This window comes from Apodemus sylvaticus, chromosome 10 (genome assembly GCF_947179515.1).
Source record: "Apodemus sylvaticus chromosome 10, mApoSyl1.1, whole genome shotgun sequence".
Classification (NCBI taxonomy): domain Eukaryota; kingdom Metazoa; phylum Chordata; class Mammalia; order Rodentia; family Muridae; genus Apodemus; species Apodemus sylvaticus.
The window spans coordinates 78,968,812-78,994,215 of NC_067481.1; the positions used below are offsets into that span (position 1 = coordinate 78,968,812).

The window sequence follows — 25,404 nt, forward strand, 5'->3', positions numbered from 1 at the left end:
ATGAAATGGGGGAGGTGGATGTTTTCTACAACACTATCATGGAAAATGTCCAGTTTTCTACCAAAGAAGAGAGCATAGTGCAAAGAAGGCCCTGAAACTCAGCCTCTACAGCTGCCAGTCTGAAGTCAACTCCTGCTTCACTCTTTTTCTTCTCCAGATAAACACCTTACTTCCTGGAACCGGTCATGGCTCTCCTGTAGAGTTTGAAGGCACTGATAGAAACAGAGAGCAGACACATGACTTCTGAGCATCGTCTTTTACAAGTAAGCGATGATGTTTTCAAACTGTGACCCATGGCTTGTTTTTTGTTTTCAGGTGGTACAATAAAAGCATCAGCCGAGACAAAGCTGAGAAACTTCTGTTGGACACGGTGAGTGTCTGCATCCTGGCTAAAAAGTATTTGTACAATTCCCAGCCGTGTTATGGTTATGCTGGTGAGGTAGATTCCTGTGTCGGCTTAACCATGGCTTTCATGTCTGAGGACAAGTGTTCTGGGGTTATTGGGGGAAGACAGCATAGGAGAGGAGGCCTGGGGAAGCACTAGGCCTGGGTGCTAACACTGACTCTTCTGCCATCAATTCAGGGGGTGACTATGGGCATTTCTCTTCTGCCTTCTGGGCCTGCGTGTGTCAACAAGGACAAACTGAACAGCAGAGTCTTTCAGGATGCCAGTGACCCGTTAACCCCATGGAGGCTGCCCCTGTGTGCTCCTGGCCCTGTGCAGTTAGTCACTGCCATTGCACCCAGAACCCCCTGGGAACCAAGACTCACTGAATAGTTACAAGTGAGTGGAAGGGAGACCAGGACTAAAGGCCTCGGAACGTGTACCCACAGCGGGAGGAACGAAGCTGAGTCCTTCTTGAATGCTTCAGTCTCCTTGGTTCTCAGCAATTAATCATCTCCCATGGTTCCCAATAGACCTCATATCTGAATTGCTGCAGGGGTTTAAAACGCAGATTCTCAGCGGCCTGTGATATAACTTAGTGGGTTTAAGATTGTGCCATCAAGCCCGACAACCTGAGTTCAGAACCCAAGACCTGCACAGCAGAGGGAAAGACCTGATGCCCACAGTTGTCCTCTGACCTCAGCATGTCTACCATGGTGCATACATCCTGCCCCTCCAATACATGAAATAGATAAATGTAACAAAATATATATTCTAAGATTCCGTGGCATATCTATAGAAACAGGACCTCCAAAAGTAACCTAAATTTTGTTTTCTCTCACCCCACCCAGTTGTTTGGTTGGATTTTTTTTTTTCAAGACAGGGTTTCTCTGTGTAGCCCTGGCTGTCCTGGTATTCATTCTCTAGACCAGGCTGACCTCAAACTCAGAGATCCACCTGCCTCTGCCTCCTAAGTACTTGGATTAAAGGCGGGTTCCACTATCACCTGGCTCCATACTTTCATGAACTGGACTTAGGACACATATGTAGCCAGGTCCTCTCACTCCTCAGCCTGTGTTGCTGGAAAACAGTGAGGCTTGGCAAGAACTAATTACAAAGACCCAGGACCCTGAAGGGTGCGGTGTCTAAACAAGGACATTTCCCTTACATTCCGTCACATCCTTAATGACGTCAGGGTAGAGCTTCAAACAGCCCACATCAATGACACAGGAAGGCAATTCTTTGCTGTTGAGAAGTTCTTTTGAGGCATTTAAATGTATTTTTCTTTCTCAGGCTGTTGAGACATTCTTTTTGGCTAATATTTTGAATTCAATTACCAAATGTCCTCTTCCTTCTTAGGTAAGTCTGAAGGCAAACTTCAGAGGGGCCCACTAAGCTTTAGCCTGGGGTCTGGACAGTCAGAATGGAATGAGGTTTTCTTTCTGTTTTTTTTTTTTAATTTACATACTTGCTATCTGACTCAATAGTGCTGCTTCTCTGGTGTACTCAGAGTCTTCTTGTCTCAGAAGTATTTGCCTCTCAAGAGGAAGATTATATTCATTTCCCCTGTTATTATCTAAACTTCTAGGTTACAGACTATGTATGTATATGTGTGTATATTTCTATGTCTTACTTTGTCCCTATTAAGTAAGCTTAGATGTAACTGTATCTAGCACAAAACACTTACTCAACAACTACTTATTCCGTCAATGAGTTCACCAAATGCTTACTGTGTTTTTTAGCTATCATGGCTGGGCAGGCTATGAGTATCTATGGGGAAAGTTTAAAAACACAAACTCCAGCCTAGAGTTATGACCCAATGGCTAAGAATACTTACTGCCCTTGTAGAGAATCAAGGTTCGATTTCCCCGCGCACATATGGCAGGTGACAGGGGATCCAGTTCCCTCTTCCGGCCTCTGCAGGCTCCTGTATGTAAACTCATGTAAGAGCATACGCATAAACATTAAAATGTAAAACAACAATCCTCCCACAGAAACTCCTGGACTCCAGGCCTATCCAGTCAGAGCCTCTCCAGGGCGCACTGAAGTGATTATGTGACTTAAATTGGTTAGTTACATGGGAAAATCTCCAACGTGTTCTGTCTGTTCTTCAGCTGACATCTCCTTTAATAATCCAGCCCTCTGCCAAGCTGTGAGATGTGATTTTTTTCTTGTTTGAACATTAAGACGAAATCTCACTTCTCCCATGGTTCTGTCTGTACTCTGCCTTCAATTTCAACATTTCCCCTCAGCTTTAGCCCCTCTAGAGAGAGGGTCAATCCCTGTGAGCAGCTTTTCTGCAACTATCTTCATTCATTCAGCAGCATCTTACACTTTGGGGGACCTGTACTTTAGACAGGAGCCTAACCTAGGTTCATTATACTTCTGTGATTCCAAAATATCATCAAAGACGCAATGTCGACTTAAAATGGGTTTGTTTTGAGAGAAGAGCCTCACCCCCAATGAAAGAGATGTGTCGGAGACATTCTCTGAGCATATTTCAGTGTGACAAAACCACAAAGCATCAGCCCGTCTTTGAATAACATACCTTTGCGATTCCCCTCTAGAAAATCAGCTTCAAATCCTCTGTACAGAAAGGTACAGAGTACAGAGTACAGGAAAAAAAGGATACACACACTGAAACATGTCTCAGATGAAGACAAATAATATAACTCATGCGTCCATCAAATGCTACCCTATAGCATGTGGTAATAATGAGAACTAATAACCCTAATAGTCATTGTCCTGGGACTGTGTTCCAGGGACTGTTCTGTGCATATTAGTCAAGTCTACCATTAGCCTCTACAGAGGTCATTTTGCAGATGAAGAAACTGACACATATACTTCTAATCAGGAAACATCTGGAATTAACAGGACTGCAAGCTGCTGCAGCTCAGATTCCCTCAAAAGACCACCTCATCACTCTCCTTTGTACTAAAGGCTGATAAGCCGGGGTCACCTTCAGAGAGTGGATCAGTGGCGTGGCCCTCCACAGCAGGGATATGTCTGCAAACAGAGAGCATAAGGAAGTACACGAGTGACTCTTTTCTTCCATCCTTCCAGGGTTATACACGTACTTCACTCCTAATATAATCTCTTTTGCTATTGCTTCTTTATTTCTTTCTAAATGAAGGAGTAAAAATCTCTCTGAGCTGTGGACTGTGTTGAGAGGAAGTGAACCCCATCTGGCAACACTATTCAAGTCAGTGCCCCTGCGACACTCTTCAGGGGCTGTGCCCCCGAGGCTGCCTCTCAGCCCCTTGCAGGAAGTGTGTGGTAAGGCACATGCTTTCCTCAAACTCTTAGCTGCTTCAGCCCCCAATGAGAGTCCACATTGCTTTCACCAAATGTAGCCCGCAGTGACTACAGTGGAGAAAGAGAGTGTTGGGGGAGGTGGGGCTTCCCATGCTGTGCAGACCTGACTATGACCTTACCTCTGTCACCTGGTGTTTATAGAGTACTTACATCCAAGGACTGCTTGTTTACAGAAAAACAGTGATGTCTTTGAAATAGTAACAGCAACACAAACAGCCAGATCTTATTAGTTCAATAAAAGAGATGTTTATGCTCCTCTCTTTAGATAGTTGGTGGTGAGCTTCTGGTCTTTCTGGTCTGTTTCTTCCTTTAGAATAACTGACATAACCAGATAAAATCTGTCTCTGCTTGAGGTCTGTTTCTTCCTGTCTCCTGTTTAACCCATCACATTCCAACCAGCCAAGAGCCAAAGCTTGGCAAATGGTAAAAACCTGTGGATAACACCTGTTGAGCAAAGCCATTGAACAAAAAGTCTACTCCCAGCAACCAAAAGGTGGCGGTCAGCTGATGAGTGGAAAACAAGTGTGGTCTGTCCCTAAAGTGGAATGTCACTCAGCCACAAGTAGGAAAGAAGTCTTTACACCTCTTACTACCTAGGAGGTCCTTGGAAACAATATTATACATAAAAGGACCCACTCACAGAAAACCACATGTGATTCCGTTTACAAAAAAAATGTCTCCACAAAATGTCTACAATAGGCAAATCTATTTTCAGAATGCTTATTAGAATGGATATTAGCATGTTCATTCTGTGTGTGTGTGTGTGTGTGTGTGTGTGCGTGCGCGCACACACACACACACACATGCAAAAACACTCTTTTGGGACTGATAGATGGTGGGGGGGCTTCTGTTATTCTACGCTGTAGATACTTTCCCTGTGTATATAAACCATGTAACTTCTATGTAAGGTTTCTGTCTAACTGTGACCTTCACTATGACCGTCACAATATCTAATGTAAGTCATAATTAATAAGCTCTGCAGACGTTTACAACTGATAGAAGGGCTAGGGATTCAGTTCTTCAAACAGTTCAGATTTTACTGTTCCCATCAGGAACGTGTGAACCAGCATGGTCGATTGCTTATGCTGATTCCATCAGAGCAGGCAAAACTGTCAGCACTTCCTTCTACCCACCCACCTCTGTCTCTGTCTCTCTGTGCCTCTCTATGTGTAAGTGTCTCTCTCAACTAGTAGCATCCCACTGTTTCTCAATCTGCCCTTCAGTGAAATCAGCTTTGTGAGCAGGGCTTGAGAAATCAAGCCCTATCCAGAAACGGAGGGAGCGTTTGTGCTCTGAGGAGGTGTAGTAGAGGCTGGAGCATCACAGAGCAAGAAAACAACTTTGCTCAGGCGCCAAAGTTCAAACTCCAATCCCACTGCTCACTATCTGCAGACCCATGAGAAATCTACTTAATCCTTCCGGCACTCACTTGCTGACTTTATTGTCAGAGAGGATAATGGTATCCAGATCCCAATGCTGAGGGTTGGGAAATGTCTGTAGAGTCCAGTGCCTGGTGAACTGTAAGGGAGAGGGCCCGTGTCTGTCTATCTGTATAGGATCTCACACGAACTGCTGCATGTGTAATTGAAATGGTGGCCGTCACTACTGAAGGTCTGTGCCCCTCAGTGCTCCCCCTTCCCAAAGCAAGGAAGTGGACTTAGGCACCGGAGTCTGGTTTTCAGATCACTAATCTTCCATTCTTTCTCCCCAATCCAGGGTAAAGAGGGAGCATTCATGGTCCGAGACTCCAGGACGCCCGGGACATACACTCTCTCTGTTTTCACCAAGGCCATCATAAGGTATGTCACTCATTTGTCACAGAGGAACAGGACAGCTGCTTTTGTATGACAGCGCAGGGCAGCAAGATCCGCCCATACGTCATACAGAGCCTCACTAGCTGTGGTGTGGCTTCCACTAATGCCCCTGTAAGTCAAAGCCCCAAGTTCAAGAGTAGAACTAGAGAGATTTAATAAGAGACAGGCTGGATGGATACAGAGCCTCTTCTTGGCTTTGTCAAGGCCTGATAGCCAGGCTCCGAGGACATCACATACTTGCTTCTGTATTTGGTGAGCTTATCAGGTCATGTATGGAGGAGAAGAAAGCATGTTCATCTACAACTGGAAATAGACAAATGCCAGTTCTTGATGTGCTAAAAATAAAACCTCTCTACCATATTGAGAGTCCTGTGTGCTGGAGACTCCTGAGTGTGTGTGTGTGTGTGTGTGTGTGTGTGTGTTTATATCAAGATTCCATGTATGAGAGAAAGTATTTGAGACTTGTATTCCTAAGTCTGGATTATTTTGTTTAACCCACTAATCTTCAGTTCCATCCATTTATTTGTGAATATCATAATGTCTTCTTCACAGCTAAATAAAATGACAGTATATATATGGACCACAGTTTCTTTATCCATTCCTCCGTTTAGGGACCTCTATGCTGATTTTGTATTTTGGCTATTATATAGTGCAGCCATATACATGCATGGTCAAAATCCCTGTGCTGTTCTGGCCCAAAGTCCTTCCGGTACAACTCATGAGTGGACAGCTGGAACCACATGGTAGTTCTAGCTTTAGTTTTTGAGAAACCTCCATACTAAGTTAAATTAGTTTACAATCCCACCAGCCAGGTTCTCCACAGCATGTGCACACATGTATACACACACACACACACACACACACACATCAGCATCTGTTACCAATTTAGTTGATGACAGCCATTCAGTCTGGGGTGTATGGGAGGGGAAGTCCCCCGTGTGGTTTTCCTTTGCACTCATAGCACATACAGCGCTGCTCCTACACCTTGTAGCTGTAGCTGTGGCATTACCAATACCAACACATCTCAGCGCCCTTGCCGCTTACATCCAGGTGCAGCCTCAGAGTGCTTCTTCATACAACACCAACGCCAGGGCCAACATGCCGAGACTGATACACACACTGGAACACTGCATGCCTCCCCTCCTGGCAAGAGCTTCCAGACTAAGACAGTGAGAATCTGATGCCAATAGCTATCTTGATGTATCACTACTGCTTCCTGGTAATGACTGTGTGTGTTCATTTGTTCCAAGCGAGAACCCCTGTATAAAACATTATCACATCAAAGAAACAAATGACAGCCCCAAGCGGTATTATGTGGCTGAGAAGTATGTGTTTGACTCCATCCCTCTCCTCATCCAGTATCACCAGTACAATGGAGGAGGTAAGTTTTAGGGACCAAGCCAGAAGGGGATCCCTACAAGGGGACTTGGGAAGAAATAACAGAGTCCCCACTGATGCAGCACCAACTGGCCATAAATAGGAACTCAAGATGCAAATCAAAAACAAAACAGAAACAAACAAAAACCTTCCAAATGCCTAAAACCCCATGGCTACCACTAGGGACACCTGCTCTGAGATCGCCATGTCATTGTCCTTTGGTGCTTAAGGATCCTCTCAAGGGCACTGTGAAAGACATGGTGGGACTTTGGGATTTGGAAGTACTGTTTCACATACCATTCTTTTCCTGCTGATTCAACGGTTGCCATAGCAAATCCCTAACCACAGCCTTTGGATTTTCTATCAACCTAGGTTTGGTCACTCGACTCCGGTATCCAGTTTGCTCCTGGAGGCAGAAAGCACCTGTCACAGCAGGGCTAAGATACGGTAAGCAGAAGATGTTGGATATTTGAGGTAAAACTCACATATTGAAATGCCTAGGACAGATTCTAAGAGGATTCGCTATTAGCCTAACTGTTCTTCAAATGTTAGATGACTTGGAGAGAGATGGCAGGAGAGTGATTGTATGAACTTGTGTAAGAAACATGTGTGTCCAGACACATTCAGGAAGACCAGAGCAATGTCCTTTCGCTTCAATGAGGCATTCATTGAGCACTGCTTTATATAGAGCACTCTACTAAATGCTGTTGGGAAATGTCAGAAATCAACCCCTTAGCGCTGTGTTCTATCTACCCTTTGGGACTTTTGTTATAATCTAACTTGTTGGGTCTGGGTCTTCTACAAGGGTTACCAGTTGTCATCCTTCAGAAGAGTTTACATAGAATAAAGTTAAGTTTTTGAGATCAAGGACTTTAACCAGTGGCAGAACATTAGTCTAACATGAGTCAGGTCCCCAGTTCAATCCCCAGCACCATTTAAAAATAAATAAATAAATAAATAAATAAATAAATAAATAAATAAATAAATAATAGGACCTGTACCTCCAGGGCTCTGGGGTCTAATATGAAGTCTGTCCTCCAAAAAAAAAGGTTTCTTTCTTGACTATCTACTAGAACCTAAGGCATCTCAGTTCACATCCCTGGGTCCAATGCTGTTTGAAGAGGAGACTAATCTAATCTTCATGCTGTATCCATTGGTGGTCACAAACTTCAGTGTGCATCAAATCTTTCCAAACACTTGTCAAAGATGCTGGTCCCGGGACACTCCCTGCTGCTTACCGAAACACTCCTCGAGGGTGTGACCTTGGAGTCCAAGCAACCTGGGGGCTTTGACCTAGGTGGGCGGGGAAATACTCGGAGAGACACTGGCGTGAACTCCTTGTAACCAGCCACCAGCACACGTGGCATACAGTGGATACCCGTGTCCTGTTTGCTCTTGAGTCTGTACCTCAGCCTGATAGGTGTGTGGCTGTACCATACACCAGGAAAGCATAATTCATCATTATCCTCTTATGAAAGTAAGGCTGCCCTACTAATTGTTGAATCCTGAAGTGTCCCACTGGATGGGATCACAGAGATTATCCAGTCAGCCCACTTATTTTGTCAGTGGGAAAATGGAGGCTTAACTCCTTTTATTTGTTTATTAAACACTTATCAAGAGCCTGCCCCAGGGCTAGAGAAGTGTCTGGAAAGTTCACAGAGCTTACTGCTCTTCCAGAGGAGCCAAGTTCCTTTCCCAGCACCCAGACTCACTTAGAACTCACTCCAGGCTCACAGCCACTTAAAACTCCACTCAGGGAGATCCAATACTGTGTTCTGGCCTCTGCCCGTACCCGCATGTGCCTTACACTCACACAGATATATCCACATAAATAAAAATAAAAACTGCCGGAAACAGTTCACTTGTGCCTCTGTGCAAATCCCCCGTGAGCCTGCAGCCTGCATCCTCAGGCTCCGTTCCTGTCAAAGCCTGGCCCAGTGCTGTATGCACAGACGGCCTGTAAGTAAACCAGTGAACAACTGGGAAACATGAAGAAAATTTCCTCTGCAATAATGGCATAAAATTATAGGTCTGGCATTTGTGAATTTCTGTGTACTCTAGAGACTGACGGGATAGGGAATTACATGTTTGTGACCAGTCTGGGTTAGATGGTGAGTCTGTCTCAAAAGAAAAAAAAGTATAATAAAAACTTTTTCAATAAGATGCAGCTTAAAAACAAATGTTGTAACCCTGCAATGGTCCTCTTGGTTACCTTCTTTATCATAGTTAGCACCATTGTCCTTTTCTCTCTCTACTCTCTCCTCCTGCATCACGACAATTTCAAAGCCATATCCTATGTTACCGTAACTACCTATGACACTCTAAGCCATCTTTGAGTTACAGTGTCCATAGGCTAGATAAGACTGTATATGTTTCTGAGATTCCTATCTAATTACTTTGCCCTCTCTAAAAGCATTCCCTCTTTCTCTGTTCCAGGGAAGTGGGTGATCCAACCGTCAGAGCTAACTTTCGTGCAGGAGATTGGCAGCGGGCAGTTCGGGCTGGTGCATCTCGGCTACTGGCTTAACAAGGACAAGGTGGCCATCAAGACCATTCAGGAAGGGGCCATGTCAGAAGAAGACTTCATCGAGGAGGCAGAAGTCATGATGTGAGTTAGAGCAGGGGTGTGCAGGCATGCTGGGAAGGAGGGGCCAGGCCATGTTTGTAAAATTCCACTCTGATGTATTGTCATGCCCCAGTAGTAGACTCCTACTACACAAGGGAAAAAAACAAAAACAAAAACAAAACAAAAACCAAAAAACCAAACCAAAACAAACAAACCCCAGAACCTTGTTATGGCTGAGGAGACAGAGATGGCTTCGTTGGTGAAACACTTGCTGCACAATCACCATGACCTGAGTTCAAACCTGCAGAAGTCATGTTGTTAAAAAAAAAAAAAAAAAAGCTGGACATGAAGGCAATGTACTTGGTGCCCCAGTGCTGGGGAGATGGAGATAGACAGATCCAGCTAGCATGCTCCAGACCACTGAGTTCCTGTAGAAAGGCAGCTCCCAAGTGCAGGCACACAGGCAGTACACATACGTTCATGAAGCCATAAGAAGAAGACAAGGCCTCTAAATCAGCATGAGAAGACGCGCATGAACTCACAGAGAGGGAGGCGGCGTGCACAGGGCCTGCACAGCAGGCCTTCTGCATAGGCACTGTGGCTTCCACTTTGTGTTTTTACGGGGATCCTGGTGCGTGGACAGGCGGGGTCTCTGATGCCTGTACCTTCTCTTGGCTTGCTTCCCTTCCCTTCCACTCTTGTCCAACTCTGATGTGTTTGTTTTTGTTTATCTTATTCTGTATTTTATTAGCATCCCCTAGATGCCTGTTTGTTTTCTCATGAGAGAGAGAAAGGGAGTGGATCCAGATGGGAGGGGAGGTGGGGAAGAATGGGGAGGAGTCAGTGGGGGGAACCATGATCAGGATATGATGTGGGGGAGGTGCTATTCTCAAAAAAGAGAAAGAAATTAAACAGAAGGAAGGGTTGATAATGCCTCGGGAATAACACCCATGGTTGACCTGTGGCCTCTACAAAGAGAAGGTGAGGGAGGAGAGAGGAAGGGAGGAGAGAGGGGAGGATGGAAGGAGAGAGGAAGGGAGGGGAGGGAGGGGAGAGGGAGGGGGAGAGGGAGAGAGAGACTTCGGCATGCTCTACAGGACTGCTGCACGGCTGCCTCTCTAGTGTCCTCTATTTCCCATCTCTGCTCTGGCCCACAGAGCCGTCCCCACAGAGATGGCCTCTGTCCATCTTCACTCACACCTGCGGACTCCCTACTACCTTCAGACCTTGGCTCCCAGGACCCTCTTTGGTTTGGGTTTCAGGTTTGGTTCTCTTGTCAGAACCGTGAGCCGGGTGAAGTGGCTCTCATCTTCCTCAGTGCCATCTTATGGTCAGCACTTTTGGAATGCCGAATTTAGGTCATCTTATCTCTTGCCTTTTTCTTCCAGGAAACTCTCTCATCCTAAACTGGTGCAGCTGTACGGGGTGTGCCTGGAGCAAGCCCCCATCTGCCTGGTGTTTGAGTTCATGGAGCACGGCTGCCTGTCGGATTACCTTCGAAGTCAGCGGGGTCTCTTCGCTGCAGAGACCCTGCTGGGCATGTGTCTGGACGTGTGTGAGGGCATGGCCTATCTGGAAAAGGCCTGCGTCATCCACAGAGATCTGGTACGAGCAAGTGCGAGGGGCCAACACCCACAAGTACAGGACAAAGGACACATGTTCCCCTGAAATGTAGCTCTACCAAGTCTGAGAGAGCATCGCTAAGTAGCTTGTCTCACAGGGCCTCCCTCCTCTCAGCCTCCTCCTGTTCCACGCACTTCAGGAGGTCCCTGGTAGGGAAGTGTTTCAAGAGTGCTCAGCTCTGAGCTACACCCGGCCGTTCCTCTAACGCGTGCCCTCAGAGTTTCAATCCACATTCTTCAAAAGTGGAACTTACAACCACTACTAGTTACCTTTTCTTTGCCTCAGTTTCCCCTGTAAAAGTGAAGGAGATGGGCAAGGACAGTTTCACTTTGTAAAGCATATTGTTTGCATATGTCCGAAGCAATGGTTTCCTTATGACTTTTTCCTCCGTGTGCATCCTATGCTCAGATCATATTTAAACTCTCAGGCACCGGCTCTTGTCCCTGATCTCACTGGCTTCCTTCCTCTTCCCAAATACTTCCACTTCTACCTGCATGCTTGCCTGCTTTATTGATTGATTGATTGATTGATTGATCTCATGTATGAGGAAAAAATCCATGCCGTTTGTCCTTAAAGGTAGCTGTTTCACCTAACCAGATGTTCCCCAGTTCCATCCCCCTTCCCAGTAAGTGACATTATTTCATTCCTCCTGTGGCTGAGTTTCCCTCCCCACCCACTCCCTTGTCTGTGTCTATACACACCACCTTTTCTTAACCCCTTCTCTCATTAATGGGCACTTGGGCTGAAGCACTGGTTTTCTATCAAAATTGCACCATATAACCTGAGAGGGAGCCTGGGAACCTCTAACAGGCGGGGATTGTGAGTATTCATGTGAGTCCCCAGGAGAACATGGAAGTACTTTGCCGTGTGAGACCTGCCCGCCGGTTCTCTTGTCTCCCAGGACTCTTCCGAGACTACCTAATGGGATACTGAGCAGGGCCAGGTACTCTCCCTACTTAGGATAACTTTAAAGGGATTGGCTTTCATATTAATCTCTTTCATATTAATCACTTGGGAGGCACTGCAGACAGCCCCGAATTCAACACTGTCTACCTCTTCCGTATCAGGCTGTATTCCAGTGGTTTACTGGCTGGAGAACGCTGGACCTCTCTAACAACTAGGAAATAAACTCCTCATGCTGATGAAAGGGCTTGCACATTCAGCTAGCTCAGCAGGCTGTGGGTGATGCTCATCATCTGTAAGGCTCTGCAGTGACAGGGACACAGAGAAACAAAGTCTAGTGACAGGAGGCCTTTCCTCTCCTGGCTCTCCACTCATCCTAAGTCTCTCTTTTCCTGCATGTCTCTACTCTAGGCCGCCAGAAACTGTTTGGTGGGAGAAAACCAGGTCATCAAGGTGTCCGACTTCGGGATGACAAGGTAATGCAGGGGTGTGGTGTCAGCCACTGTCAGTAAGGAGACTCAGCCCTGCACCATTCTGACCTCTTCCTCACCTCTTCCCAGGTTTGTCCTTGATGATCAATATACCAGCTCCACGGGCACCAAATTCCCAGTGAAGTGGGCATCCCCAGAAGTGTTCTCTTTTAGTCGCTATAGCAGCAAATCAGATGTGTGGTCATTTGGTAAGTGTCACCCTGAGCCCGCCCCTGTGTGACCTGGAACTGTGGACCAGCTATTTCTTTCTCAAATGTAAACAAGTCTGATTTGCCCTGACCCCTGGATGGAGAAAGAACCCACTGCAGGCCTGCGTGAGAACGGCCTGAAATGTTCAAACGGGCGCTTTTCATTGCATTTATTTCTAGATATCTTTAGAACAGCTAAGAAATTAAAAATAATAGTGGGAAGGGAGTCTTGTGGCAGCTGCTGTGAGCTGGAAGGCTGGAGGAGCTGGGAGATGGGGGCACACAGTCTTGAAAGCAGGGCTGTGCTGTGTCCAACATCCCCGTACTCAATCCTCTGTAAGCTCTTGTTACTCCACAGTGGTTTACTGAGTGTCTTAGACTCCAGCACTGCTCGGGTGCTGAGGAACGGGAGGGCACAAGGCAGAAGACTTCTCTTCTTCTTGTCCTCTTGAAGCTAAACCTTTGGGGAAAGGAACCAGACAAGACAGCAGATAAAAAGGCAGTGGAGTGTGGGCCTCTGAGTGCTGTGGCTCAGAAAAAGCAGCATTGGTACAGAGAGCATTTAGGGCAGGGAGAGGGTCTGCTTTGCCTACTGTGCTCCGGGAGAGGCTTTTCTAGAAGTGACTCTTAAACAAATGTCTCCATTCAGATGTTCATGAAGTCGTGTCCCTGGCAGGGACTAGCATGTGTGAAAACTCAACTAGTTCAGAGAACAAGAGTTACTAAGTTAGAGGGAGAACAGAGTCAGTTACAGTTGGTGGGAATGAATGAATGAATGAATGAATGAATGGCATTAACCTGTAGGAAAGGTTACTAGGTTTGACATCAGCCTAACTCATAATTTCTGCATGCTAACAGTGTGCACAAAAGTGAACCAAATAACTTCTTTGATATGATGACTGTAAAGATGACACTTTGGAGAGAAATTGCTTGGGGTTGACCTTGCCATTCCATATGAAAGATTTGCTAGGGCACAAACTCCAGCGGCACAAGCAAGGGAGATGGTGGTGAATCGGATCTCCCAGGGTTAGAACCAGTGAGACGACCTTCACGTTAGAGCGCAATTCTCACAAGCCCAGAGCTCTGTAATTATGAATCTTTCTGTTCTGTCCCTTAGTTCAAAACACACACACACATACACACACACACATACATATCTCTGAGCTTCGCTGTTACTCTGTTAACAGGGTAGACATTACAGAATGAACTTGGAGGAAATTCTTCTGGCGCCATCCTTGCACAACTATCCACAAGTATGGAGGAAGGCTAGGGACAACGCGTAGCCATCGCTCTGTGGGTTATAGAGCCACTGACATAGCGGGGCCCCACAAAGATGTTTAGAGTGCAAGCCATATCTGCACCTTCACCTGCAGATGCAGAACAGAGTTTGGGAAGCCCTGGTATGCCAGCCCAAGGATAGTCTCCTGTGTTTTCCAGAAGATTAGTCTAGAATGCATCCCTTCCAGACATGTGTGATTTGAAGATAGTCCAGTAATGAGGTTGATAGACAGATGAAGAACAGAAACAGGTAGGAGCAGCGGGGCATACTGGTACACACCTTTAACCACAACACGTGGAAGGCAGAGGCAGATCTCTGAGTTCCAGGCCAACATGGTCTACAGAGAGAGTTCCAGGACAGCCAGGGCTTTTACACAAAGAAATCATGTCTTGGGGAAAGATGACTGACTGACAGACAGACAGACAGACAGAAGACAGACAGACGGAAAGACACAAAGATGGATGGACAGATGGACAGACAGAAAGGAAAGAGAAAGGCAGCCAATTGCTTGTGCAAACCACAGCAACCTGCAGGCTAAGAGTCTCCTGCCTGCCTCAGCCCTGTGGGTTTTGTCCCAAACGCAGTCTGTGATTTACCCCATTGCTTTCTTGAACAGGTCAGTAAGTAGCCCCTAGGAACTCTGTGTCATCCATGACTCAGAAGGTTCACATTAAAGCAGTCACTACCCAACAGCAGCAACAACTCACTTTCAAAAGACACCTCACTAGAAATTCTAGTAGCACCTTGGGATACTGAACAGTCTTCCTCATAGTCAGATTCTGAATTTCCAGGTCTTCAGGTGCCTCAGAGGAGCCTTCAGGTTAGTGACCCCAGGAGGAGAGTATTAGGATGAGGTTCAGAATTCTCCCATTCAAACAGTGTAGGAGCTGACTTGTACTGAGGATTTGGGGATCAGATTTTGGGGAGCTCCATCCTCCAGGCCAATAGTTTTATACCTTGCAAAGCTCTGGTTAGGACACCAGCAGCCTCCCCTCCTTTCTGAGAGTCTGTGATCTGTCAGTATGCATCAAAGACAAAACTGGTCAGCCTTGCTGTGAATGGCAGAAGTGGAGAAACGTGCTATGGGAAGATGCTTTCTCCGCAGTGTCTACAAACAAGTTTCCGTCTATGAAATGCCTGACACTTTAGATTTGGGATCTTTGCATATATGTGTATATATACATATTTATAGCTATGGAGGGTGTAGGGGAGAGCAAGAGAGCTTAGAAACATGAGCCAAATCTAGATATAAATTCATTTTCTTCATATATACCTCAGAACCTCTCCAGAAGATCTGGTGGCCTCCTCTAGACTCCTCAAGCACATGCACACACACACACACACACACAAAGTACACAAGTAAAAGAATAAATAATAGTTTAAAATAGAGCAGTCAATCAGCCAATGAAAAACATTATGGGAAGTCCTGACTCATGTGGGCCTGAGACTGCACTTCTGGAGGTCTAGAGTGGACTTAACCCTCACTCCAAGGGCTTGCTGTTGGTGGGCCTGAGTCTCTCTAGCACCTGTGCAGTTTCCCCTTAGCTGTTGTTCTGCTCACTGCTGCTTCTAGGTGTGCTGATGTGGGAAGTCTTCAGCGAAGGCAAAATCCCGTATGAAAACCGAAGCAATTCCGAGGTTGTGGAAGACATCAGCACCGGCTTCCGGTTATATAAACCCCGCCTGGCCTCCTCTAATGTCTACCAGATCATGAATCATTGCTGGAAAGAGGTCAGTACCCAAGGATCCTAGCACGCATTTTCAGGACCTCCTTCACCAGAGAAAGGGATAGGGATCACCATAATGATGACCATAATAAATTCTTGTTTATATGTGCAATTATAGGTTTTCATTATGCATGCACATGGAGTACAGTATGATCTTTTAGTGTGTGGCTATCAGTGTGTACTGCATGTGTAGCTTCTTGGTTTTTATTGTTTCTTTTTTATTGTTGAGTAGCACTCCATTGTATGGACATATCATAGTTTGTTTATTTATGTGCTTACTAAAGGAGCTTTCTTGGTAGCTTTCAGTTACCAGGATATTTATGAATAAACCTGCAAATGAATCTATTAAGGTGAATCTATATATGGACATAAATTTTCAACTCAGTTGGATAAATCCCTTAAGAGTGGTTGCTAGATTATATGTTAACACTATGTTTAGCTTATTTTAAAAACTAAACACTGTCAGGTTGTCTTCCTAAGTCATTTCTGCATTCTTAGCAGCAATGATGACTTCTAGTGCTTTTGTTTGAATTTCGTTTGTTTGTTTGTTTGTTTGTTTGGTACGATGTCGCCCTAGCTTTCCTGGAACTCACTATATGGATCAGGCCTTGAACCCACAGAGATTCACCTGTCTCTGCTTCTGCCTGCTGAGTGCAGGGACTGAAGGTGTGTGCCACTATGCCTGGTCCTGACGCTTCTCATACACAGCAGCACTGGTTGTGTTGGACATCGCCCTTCTTACAAAGGAGGGGGCAGTTATATTTTCTGTCATCTCAATTGCCACTTCTTTAATCGCTTGCTGTGTTGCACACCTTTTGATGTTTGTTCGCCATCTGAAATCTTAGCGAGATGCCGGCTCAGATCTTGGCTCCCCTGTCAGCTGTTTTTCCTAGAGTTGGCTTTAAAAGGGTTCCTTATTATTATGTTTCCCAAATGTTTTCCCTCCTAGCCTACAGTTTATCTTTTCATGGTCTTAATAATGTCTTTAAGTTTAATTTTAAAAATCCCTGTGTATATGGGCGTGCTGCCTGTAAATGTGTCTGTGCACCACATGCACGCTGTTCCACAAAGGACAGAAGAGGGCTTCGGAAGCCCCGAGACCGTGCTTTCAGACAGTTGTGAGCAGCTCTATGGGCACTGGGAATCAAACCCTGATCCCAGCAAGTGCTCTTAGCCACTGATGCATCTCTCCAGCCCTTATTGCATCACTTAAATGACGTTATTTATTTATTTTGTGTATATATGTGTACAGTCACGAGGGGGTCGCACATTGTTAGTATGTGTTGTGTCTATGGAGGTCAGAGGACAACTTGCAAGAGTCAGTTCTCACCTTCCTCCTGTGGGTCCTGGAGATGGACCTCAAGTTGTCAGGCTTGGCTGGCAGCAAATGCTTTGGCCTTCGGAGCCATCTCCCTGTCCCTCTGCACAGGGCCTCTTACTCAACAGCAGTTTTCCAGTTCTAACAAGTTTGGGATCATGTCCCCCCATGAACTTTTGAAGTTGTAGCTAACAACTCATCACAAGTAGAAGTCACCCAGATTTCTTTAGATATGATCTCGTGGACGTTTAATTTTATTATTTTTGTATTCTTTTAAATCTTTGCTCCTCTTCAAAATCATGACCACTTTTTAATTGTGATTGCTACACACACGCGCACTCATGCACCCCCCCCCCACACACACACATACACACAAACTTAAATATACAAACAAAACCTACTCCATTCACTTAATGTGATTTGTATGTATAAGATTTTGGGCATGATCATTTGGGGGACACATCCCTGGGCAAGACTACTTCTCCCACTCCCAGCATTCCTCATTTGCCTGTAGCTCCCAGTTCAGGGTTGAGGCCCAGAGAGAATCTCCCTGTTCCGTGTTTGTGTGTGTATTGGGGTCTTTCGTATGTCTTCAGATCTTGCTTAGGCAGCCATATTGTTGAGGTATGATGGCTGAAGCTTCACTGTCATTTCTAGAAGACACGGTCTCACAACAGATTTCCTGGTCCTCTGACTCTTGCGATCATACTGATCCCCTTCCACAGTGTTCCTGAGACGTGGGTCCAGAGGTCAGGGTATAGATTTGTTAGTTGGGGCTATATACGCATTCCCTATGTTTGACCACTTGTGGATTTCTCTAACAGTCTCCATCTGTTGCAAGTGGATGCCTTTTGTGTTTCTTTTCTTAATGAGGAGTGAAAGTTACACTTATCTGTCTAAGGATAGAGTACAGTTAGGAATTAAGCTGGTTCATAAAGTTCATAGATATTCTCTAAGGTCTATGACATCACCAGACCCAGGTAGTTGGGTAAGTTTCCAGTGCCAGGCATGATTCCCCTCCTTTTGAGTAGTCTGTAAATCTAATAGGAGAGCTTTTGGCTACTGCCAGGATATGAGTGCCTCACCTGCACCCACAGGGTTATTGTGCTGTGCTCAAAGCCCCGTGGTCTATAGGCACCATATCAGGAAGGACTGCCCATTGCTTCCCTCTCTTGGAAGATTTCAAAGCACCTTTCAGAGCAATGAAAGCTAGACCTAAGGGAGAAGGCTCTCAAGTCACAGCCACTTGGCTCCTCAAGGTCTTCTGTCCAAAGTTTACAGGTCTTCAGCAATAGGCGGTCGCCTTTGATCTCTGGGAGGCAACCAAGGGCAACAGCAAGGCTATATTGTTTGGGGGAGGGGGAATCTCATAGCCTTTCATGACGAGAAACTCTAAGGGAATTTCTCATGACTAGTATCTAAGTTTCTGTAGTTCTTGATGAGGGAGTATTGTCAGCCCAAGCAGTATAACTTTATTTAAACTATATATGTATGAGCAGACTTAAATGTATTGCATGTAACTTTAGGTAACTAAATGATATGATTCTTGATGGCCTTTTCCAGACATCCTTAGTGTTGTTTACTGTCTCTCTCCCTATTACTGACCTCCCTCTCCCTCCCCCAATCAAGGTTGCCTCCCCTATATCACCAGAGAAACTACTTGTGCTATGGTTTCATCTTTGACCTTTAGGTTCATGGTAGACCTGTTTTTTGTGAACCTGTTTTTTGTCTAGGTCTGTTGCCTGAATTTCTGGTTCCTGTGTTTGTTGTTCCTAATTCATCCCATTGTCTGTTTGCTATACTTATCAGGATCTCTCTGGGCCCTCTGTTCTGTCCCTCTGATCCATCGTTTATCCAAATGTTACCCCATGATGAACACTCACTTCAGAGTGAACCCCAAGGTTGGTGGTATCAGTCCCCCAACTCTGCTTTTCTTTGTCTTCAGGGTATTTGTTCCCTGAGACTTTTATCTCTTCATACACATTTCAGAGTCAGCTTTAAACATAAATGTTTATTTAATTCTCAAAACCATCTTATGAGCTAAATTTCATCTCCTTTTTACTGATGAGAAAACTGATGTTCAGAGAGGTTTTGGCCATCTGTACAGTTTCACACAATAGACAGGTGGTGGAGCTCAGATTTAAGCTCACTGTCACATATGTGAGGTTCTGGGTCTGATCCCCCTTTTAAAAAGGGGCTGCAAGTTTAAAACTAGGCTGTCTGATCTCAGACTGTGTTATAGAGAGTAAGGGCATCTTGCCTCCAATACAGCCTGCGTGGAGTCATATTTTGAACTTAGAGGGGATGTCACTATTAAATTTAGGTCTGCTTTAAGCTTAGCTTGAATGCACAGATGTGAGGAACTTACACACATCTCTTTGTTACTCTCCAGAAACCAGAAGACCGGCCACCCTTCTCCCAGCTGTTAAGTCAGCTGGCTGAAATCGCAGAATCTGGACTTTAGCAGGGGCTCATTGACCATCCACAGCCATGAATCCTGAGTGAAGGAACAATGTCCTTTTTCCAGAGCATTAAAAGCTACCAGCCCAGGACCCCCACAGGTGCCTGGACCAGGGTGCTCGCACCTATGCAGCCACAACTGCAGCATCCTAGAAGAGGCTGGAGGGCCAGCCCTGAGCCAACAGCTGGACCACAGCTGGAGCAGTGTCTCTGTGTCCACCCCATCCAAGCCTCTTGTCATATGCTACACTCAAAGCTCCATCGCCTGCTCTCAGGGCATCCCTTCCCCTTCTTGGCAGTCAGGAGAGGCAGACGTGGGCCACGCTCTTCTTTTTATTCCTATTTTGAGAATAGTTCAAGCAACCTTTCATTTGACCAAAGAAGACAATATGCCCATTTTATGGGTGGAAGAATAGGAAAGCATCATTCTTTTTCTAAGAAATGCAAGAGGTGATTAAACCAGGCTGCTCTACTACTGCAAGGCTGACAGCCACAGCTTCCAGCCTCACATGAGGTGGAGTGGATGCTTGTGCTAGAGGCTGGATGTCATAAGGTGTCGGAGCACACTGCCACCTCGCTTTGATGGGGCACAGTGAGCTCCACTGGGTGGATAGAGTGGGGGTGACACATTCAGGCCCCACAGCTGGACCACCGGGTGTCTGAGGTTGGTCAGGAATGAGAGGACCTCTGATGTGAGAATAAACAGGTACAAAAGAAGTCTTTGGGTAGTTACTGATCCAGTGGCCTTGTGTCATGGTGAGCCACGTGCATGATGGGATATCCTGTTCTGCGTAGAATGCTGAGGCAGTCACTACAGAACAGCCATCATCCAGCCTCTCAGGAGCGGCACTACCCATATGAACCAAGAGAGGGCTGCACTGTGATGGTCCACGTCACTCTTGAGACTTTGGGTTCTCTAGGGACTTAGGGGTTTAGCAATCTTAAAGTTGCCACATCAAGGCTCTCAGGATCCTAGAAAAAGAAGGAGTCTGCTCTTGTGCCAACTTTTGGGAAGGAAAGAGAATCAAGAACTGGGAGGTGCTTCCAAAATGCACAAAATGTCCACTGCCGTCTGGCACTTGCACAGGTGACATGCGTATATCCTGCATACAGGTTATTCCCGTGAATCACAGTTCATACCAACCCAACCACATGGTATTATTCATGTTTTACAGAAAGTGGACTTGGTCTTTTAAAAGCCAGACAGCTGCCCCGGTGACAGAACTGGGAAAGATGGCGATTGAGATGCCACCCAACTATAAATGCAGTGCAGCCTCTTAGTTTTCTCAACACTGCCTCCTGCTGAGACTGGGCTGCTGAGCACTGGAACACAGGAAAGTCAGTTCTCAGGCAGCACGCCACCCAGCCATGTCACTCCTACACGGAGCACTGGGGGGCGGGGAGGGGACCCTCCAAACTGAAATAGGCTGTTCTCTCTCTTCACCTTCATCCTCACCTGGATCTGAGTTCACAACCTCAGAGCTACTCAAGATTAACCCTTTCATTCTCCCAGCCTACCAGAGTCACATCGCCTGAGGCCGCAATACAAGAGCTTCAAAGGTGCTTTCAACTAGTCTCCAACAGACTGTTTCCCGTAATTATCCCTTCAACCTAGAGCTGGATCTTTTGTGAGAAGGAGGATTCCCTGGTACCAGTCCCACTTGATTTTCATGCGGTGTTCAGACAAAGCTCCTGGAAAAATGAGTAGAGTCACAGATCCCTCTTCCTAAGCCACATGGCGTTTTGACTGGCTTGAGAGTCACAAGCATCACTCCCGGTTGTAATCACCATGTCTAGATAAAACTCTGTCATTCAGAAATCGACCTTCCTCAACCGGCCCACAGTCATGTCTGTTTATTTCTCAGTCTACTGTGCATTTTCTTTTGGGAACCCTTAATTAAGAGATGGTTTCTGGAACATTCAATCTAGAAGATAAAGAGCAGAACTGAGAGATGTCTGTGGTGTGGTTTAGCCATACAGCTCTCTTAAGCTCAGATGCACAGAGGTTTTGGCGACGACGACTTGTGTGCAACGCTTACTCCAGTGTCCTGCTTGGGAAGCAGGGATTCTCTTCTGCCGGTTCCCGTCTTACATTTCTGTAAATGGTGCCCTGTGTTCACAGAAAGGTTTTGGTTTGAAATGTATTCTGTAGGTCTCGCAGTGTTGGGACCATGTATGTATGCCTGGATCAGGAGAGTATTTATTGCTTGGGTTCAAGATAAAAATACTGCAGATATGTCTTACCCTCTGTAGGGGCCACAAGTCAATAGTTGCTTATGGCAAAAAATAAAGGTACATATTTTACCAATTTATAGGCTCTGTGACTTGAGCTCCAGGGTTCTGACACCTCACTGTGCTTAAATAAAAATGGCCACATGGTTTCTGAATGAAAAAAAAAAAGAAAAGAAGAAAAGAAATAAAAAGGAAAGACATGACTGCTCCGGGGTTTGGTGGAGGAGGTTTACTGTAGATATGAGGAAGAGCCAGAGGCAGATGCATCTGGGAGAGTCCAGAGCAAACGTGACCCTGAGCTGGGCCATATGAGGGGAAGGGAGAGGAGAGAGGGAAGAGCCAGGAGAGGGGAGGTAGAAGAGAAAAGCTGGGTGACCAAAATGGTTGGATTATGCAGGGAAGGGCAGCCCAACACATAGGCTGGAGAAGGTTAGGGTAGGGGGCAGGGTACGCCAGACAAGGAGGGACTGAGGGATGCTGGGAGAACCCGGAGGCCAGGTCCACTTTGATATGTTAAACAGGTCTTGAATTTGAGACCCAACAGTTTCATATTTTACAAATAAAAACTACATAGCCCTCAGCATGTCACATGCACCCAACATAGCATCATGTGTTTTCTGATTGTCGTGTACTCTGTCTGCCCAGGATACAGACACTCACAGAAATTAAGACAGACTAGACATTCCTAGCGGAGACGTCAGGCCCAGCATCTGGTAAGATTAGAACACAGCAGTTGAAATAACAATGGAAGTGATGTCTGTGAATAAAGACTCTAGGAAAAAAGTGATACAATTGGTCTGAGCAAGGCTGACATGGGGAAACTTCCTGGCACCTCATTCCTCAAACTGTCACCTGAGGGCCAGCAGGCAGGTTACGAGCAAACGGTCTAAGCCTAAGGCTTCATCTTCATGCATTGAAAAGTCTTCATTTTAACAAGATCCAGGCAGGAACTGTGCACACTAAATTTAAGAAGCACTCTCATCGAGAATATAACATCTAATTCAGCTCAGGAGATAAGTTATGGATACTTTTAGGAAATCAAATGGGTAGAAGTAATAAAAGTAGTTTTCAAATTGAGGGAATAGACTATTCAGGGATGTTATTAGTTGTTTCTGGGGCATCAGTGTGTGTGTGTGTGTGTGTGTGTGTGTGTGTGTGTGTGTGTGTGTGTGTGTACAAACATACACACTCACATTTGCTGTTGGATGGCAAGAAATGACCAGTAGTGGCTAAATTGAAACAAACTATAAATCTAGGTGTGTTTTAAAAATTGGGGAACATGAACTTTTATGCTAAAAATGTGATCGATCAAAATTTTACTCTCTAAGTAAAAATCTCATTAATCAGGAAGAGAGAATCAGATTTGCATTTAAAATACTTTCTGATAGCAGTAGAATAAGTTAAATCTAGGAAAGCAAACTCGATGGAAAAGAAGCAAACTTGAATTCCGGTACTTGTTCACAGCGCAGGGCCGCTGACCATACTTACACACTGTCTGCTGTGTGGGTGATATGGAGCTACTGTGAGTCAGAGGTCCTTGGTCATTGCTGACAGTGATAAGCGCTGAGTCCTCTTCAAATTCCCATGGATTACAAGCTTGGTCATTAGGGGTTGAGCACCTGATAAGTCTCGTTCACAGATGCCCAAGTCCACTGCCAGCATCAGTTCCTTCTCTGTGGACCATTAGGCATGGGAGGACAGCATGAGCTGTGTGGAGGACCCAGTTCTGGGCTTGGTCCCTGAACTAAGATCTAATCACATGTAGAAGTTCTAATGGAGACTGAACAGATTTGTTCCTTAGAATTCTTCCTGCAGGCCCCCTTCTCCCTGCGTCTCCAAGCACACACCGTTCTAAAGAAGAGACAGAAGATATCCTAGAAACTAAGATGGGAAATGAGTTTACAGAAAGAAGCCATATCTGTATGCTAAGCATGTATTTTGAGGTTAGGATTCATATTAATTTGCAATGGCCTTAAGAGAAGTACTGGACATTTAGAGCACCAAAACCTACTCCCTAGAACCATCATCTCCAGAGTGATGTAAACACTGTGTGGATATGGGTGGGTGTCTTGAGTATTTTAATGAGGATATCAAGATCCGACCCTAGCCTCCCATCCAACTCACCCTGCAGAGACCTGACAAGGCCCCAGAGTCATTTGAACTTGCTAGATCCCAGACCTGTCACCACCAGGAACCCTTTACCCTACCCACCTGGTACAGAGACATATTAACGTACCTCTCAACTCCCTTCAGAAAGGTGGCTGTTTGCAGTAGGTGATGATTAACACAGGGACTCACAACTGGTACAAAGAGTAGAGACTGCGGATGCTCAGCCCCAAATGGGATGCCCATATCACATTACCTCCTCCCCAGACACAGGGATCATTGTGGAAGAGGTGATGGGGGACTTTAAGAGCCAGAGACAGCAGGTGTCTAAAACACATAACAGCAGCTATACCCATGAACTCCCAGCACTTACGACAGCATGCACAAGCCCCATGCAAGCCCAGTCCAGACCAAAGCCTGACATGTAGCATGGAAGCAGACATAAAGTCTCACCCCAAGCAGAGTAGCTATTGGCAAGTAATAGTTGCCGGGTTAGGGAGAGTTATAAAAGCTTTGAAAGTGTCCCATGCTCCAAAGGAAGGTCACATATACCCAAGATTGCATAGGTAGCACAAAATGGTCTTGAAGGGTGGAAACCAAAAGGGGCAGGAGAGAAAGGGTTGGATCAGGGAGGGGTGGGGGAGGGGTGGATATGATTAAAACACATTGCATGAAATCCTCAAAGAACTAATGGAAGAAATAAAAAGATTCTTCCTGCGAGAGGGGTCTGCTTGGAACTCCCGGCTGAACTATGGGCTACTGATAGAACTTGTCTTTAATTACAGGCCCATTAGGAAGTGCATGAGGTCTCAAATGGACCAAACCTATGGTCACCCAGATGGCCCTGGTTAAACTCAGTGAATCACAGAACGAAACAAAAAGACAGGACTGTGGGAAAGAGACCTGTAGGGCAGGGGAGGGGTGATAGGCAGGAAGGAGAGAAAAGAGCAGGTAACAGTAATTAGAATGCACCATACATATGTATGAAGCTGTCCCAATTAATAAAAGCATTATTATTATGGGGACATGGAACCCGAAGAGGCCACCTCCTGTAGCCAGACAGGAACCCCAGTGGAGCGATAGGGACACCAACTCACCCAGCAAACTTTCAACCCCAAATTTATCCTGTCTATAAGAAATGCATGCATGGGGATGGAGCAGAGACTGGGGGAATAGCCAACCCATAACCAGACCAACTGGAGAGCCATTCCCTGGGCAAGCAGCATCCCTAATACTGTTAATGACAGTCTGTTCTGCTTGCAGACAGGAGCCTGTTATTCTCTGAGGGGTTCCACCTAGCAGCTGACTCAGACAGATGCAGACACTCCCAGCCAAAGAGTGGAGAGAACTTGGGGATTCTAATGGAGGGACAGGAGGAAGGATTGAGGTCACAAGGGGCAGAGGGACTCCACGGGAAGACCAACAGTCAACCAACCTGGACCCTCGGGGCTCTCAACCACCATCCAAAGAACATACACTGTCTGGACCTAGGCCTCCCCACACATATGTAAGAGATGTGCAGCTTGGTCTTCATGTGGGTCTCAAATGACTGGAAAGGGGCGATCCCCAAAGCTGTTGCCTGTCCATGGGATATGTTCTAGCTGGGGGAAAGGATGTGCC

At 45.8% G+C, this 25,404-nt stretch overlaps 1 protein-coding gene across 4 annotated transcripts in view; it reads left to right on the forward strand.

The window, feature by feature from the left end:
• Itk (IL2 inducible T cell kinase) overlaps window positions 1-21,754 on the forward strand; it is a 116,463-nt gene extending 94,709 nt beyond the window's left edge. For 3 of the 4 annotated variants that reach the window (XM_052194776.1, XM_052194778.1, XM_052194777.1), the window contains exons 8-17: window positions 316-370; window positions 5,417-5,499; window positions 6,765-6,895; window positions 7,264-7,338; window positions 9,328-9,499; window positions 10,846-11,062; window positions 12,395-12,459; window positions 12,544-12,662; window positions 15,515-15,672; window positions 19,379-21,754. In XM_052194776.1, coding sequence (XP_052050736.1) covers window positions 316-370; window positions 5,417-5,499; window positions 6,765-6,895; window positions 7,264-7,338; window positions 9,328-9,499; window positions 10,846-11,062; window positions 12,395-12,459; window positions 12,544-12,662; window positions 15,515-15,672; window positions 19,379-19,450 — 1,147 coding nt within the window. In that variant the 3' untranslated portion in view covers window positions 19,451-21,754. The other variant, XM_052194779.1, reaches the window with a different exon arrangement.
• The last annotated feature ends 3,650 nt before the right edge of the window (window positions 21,755-25,404 follow it).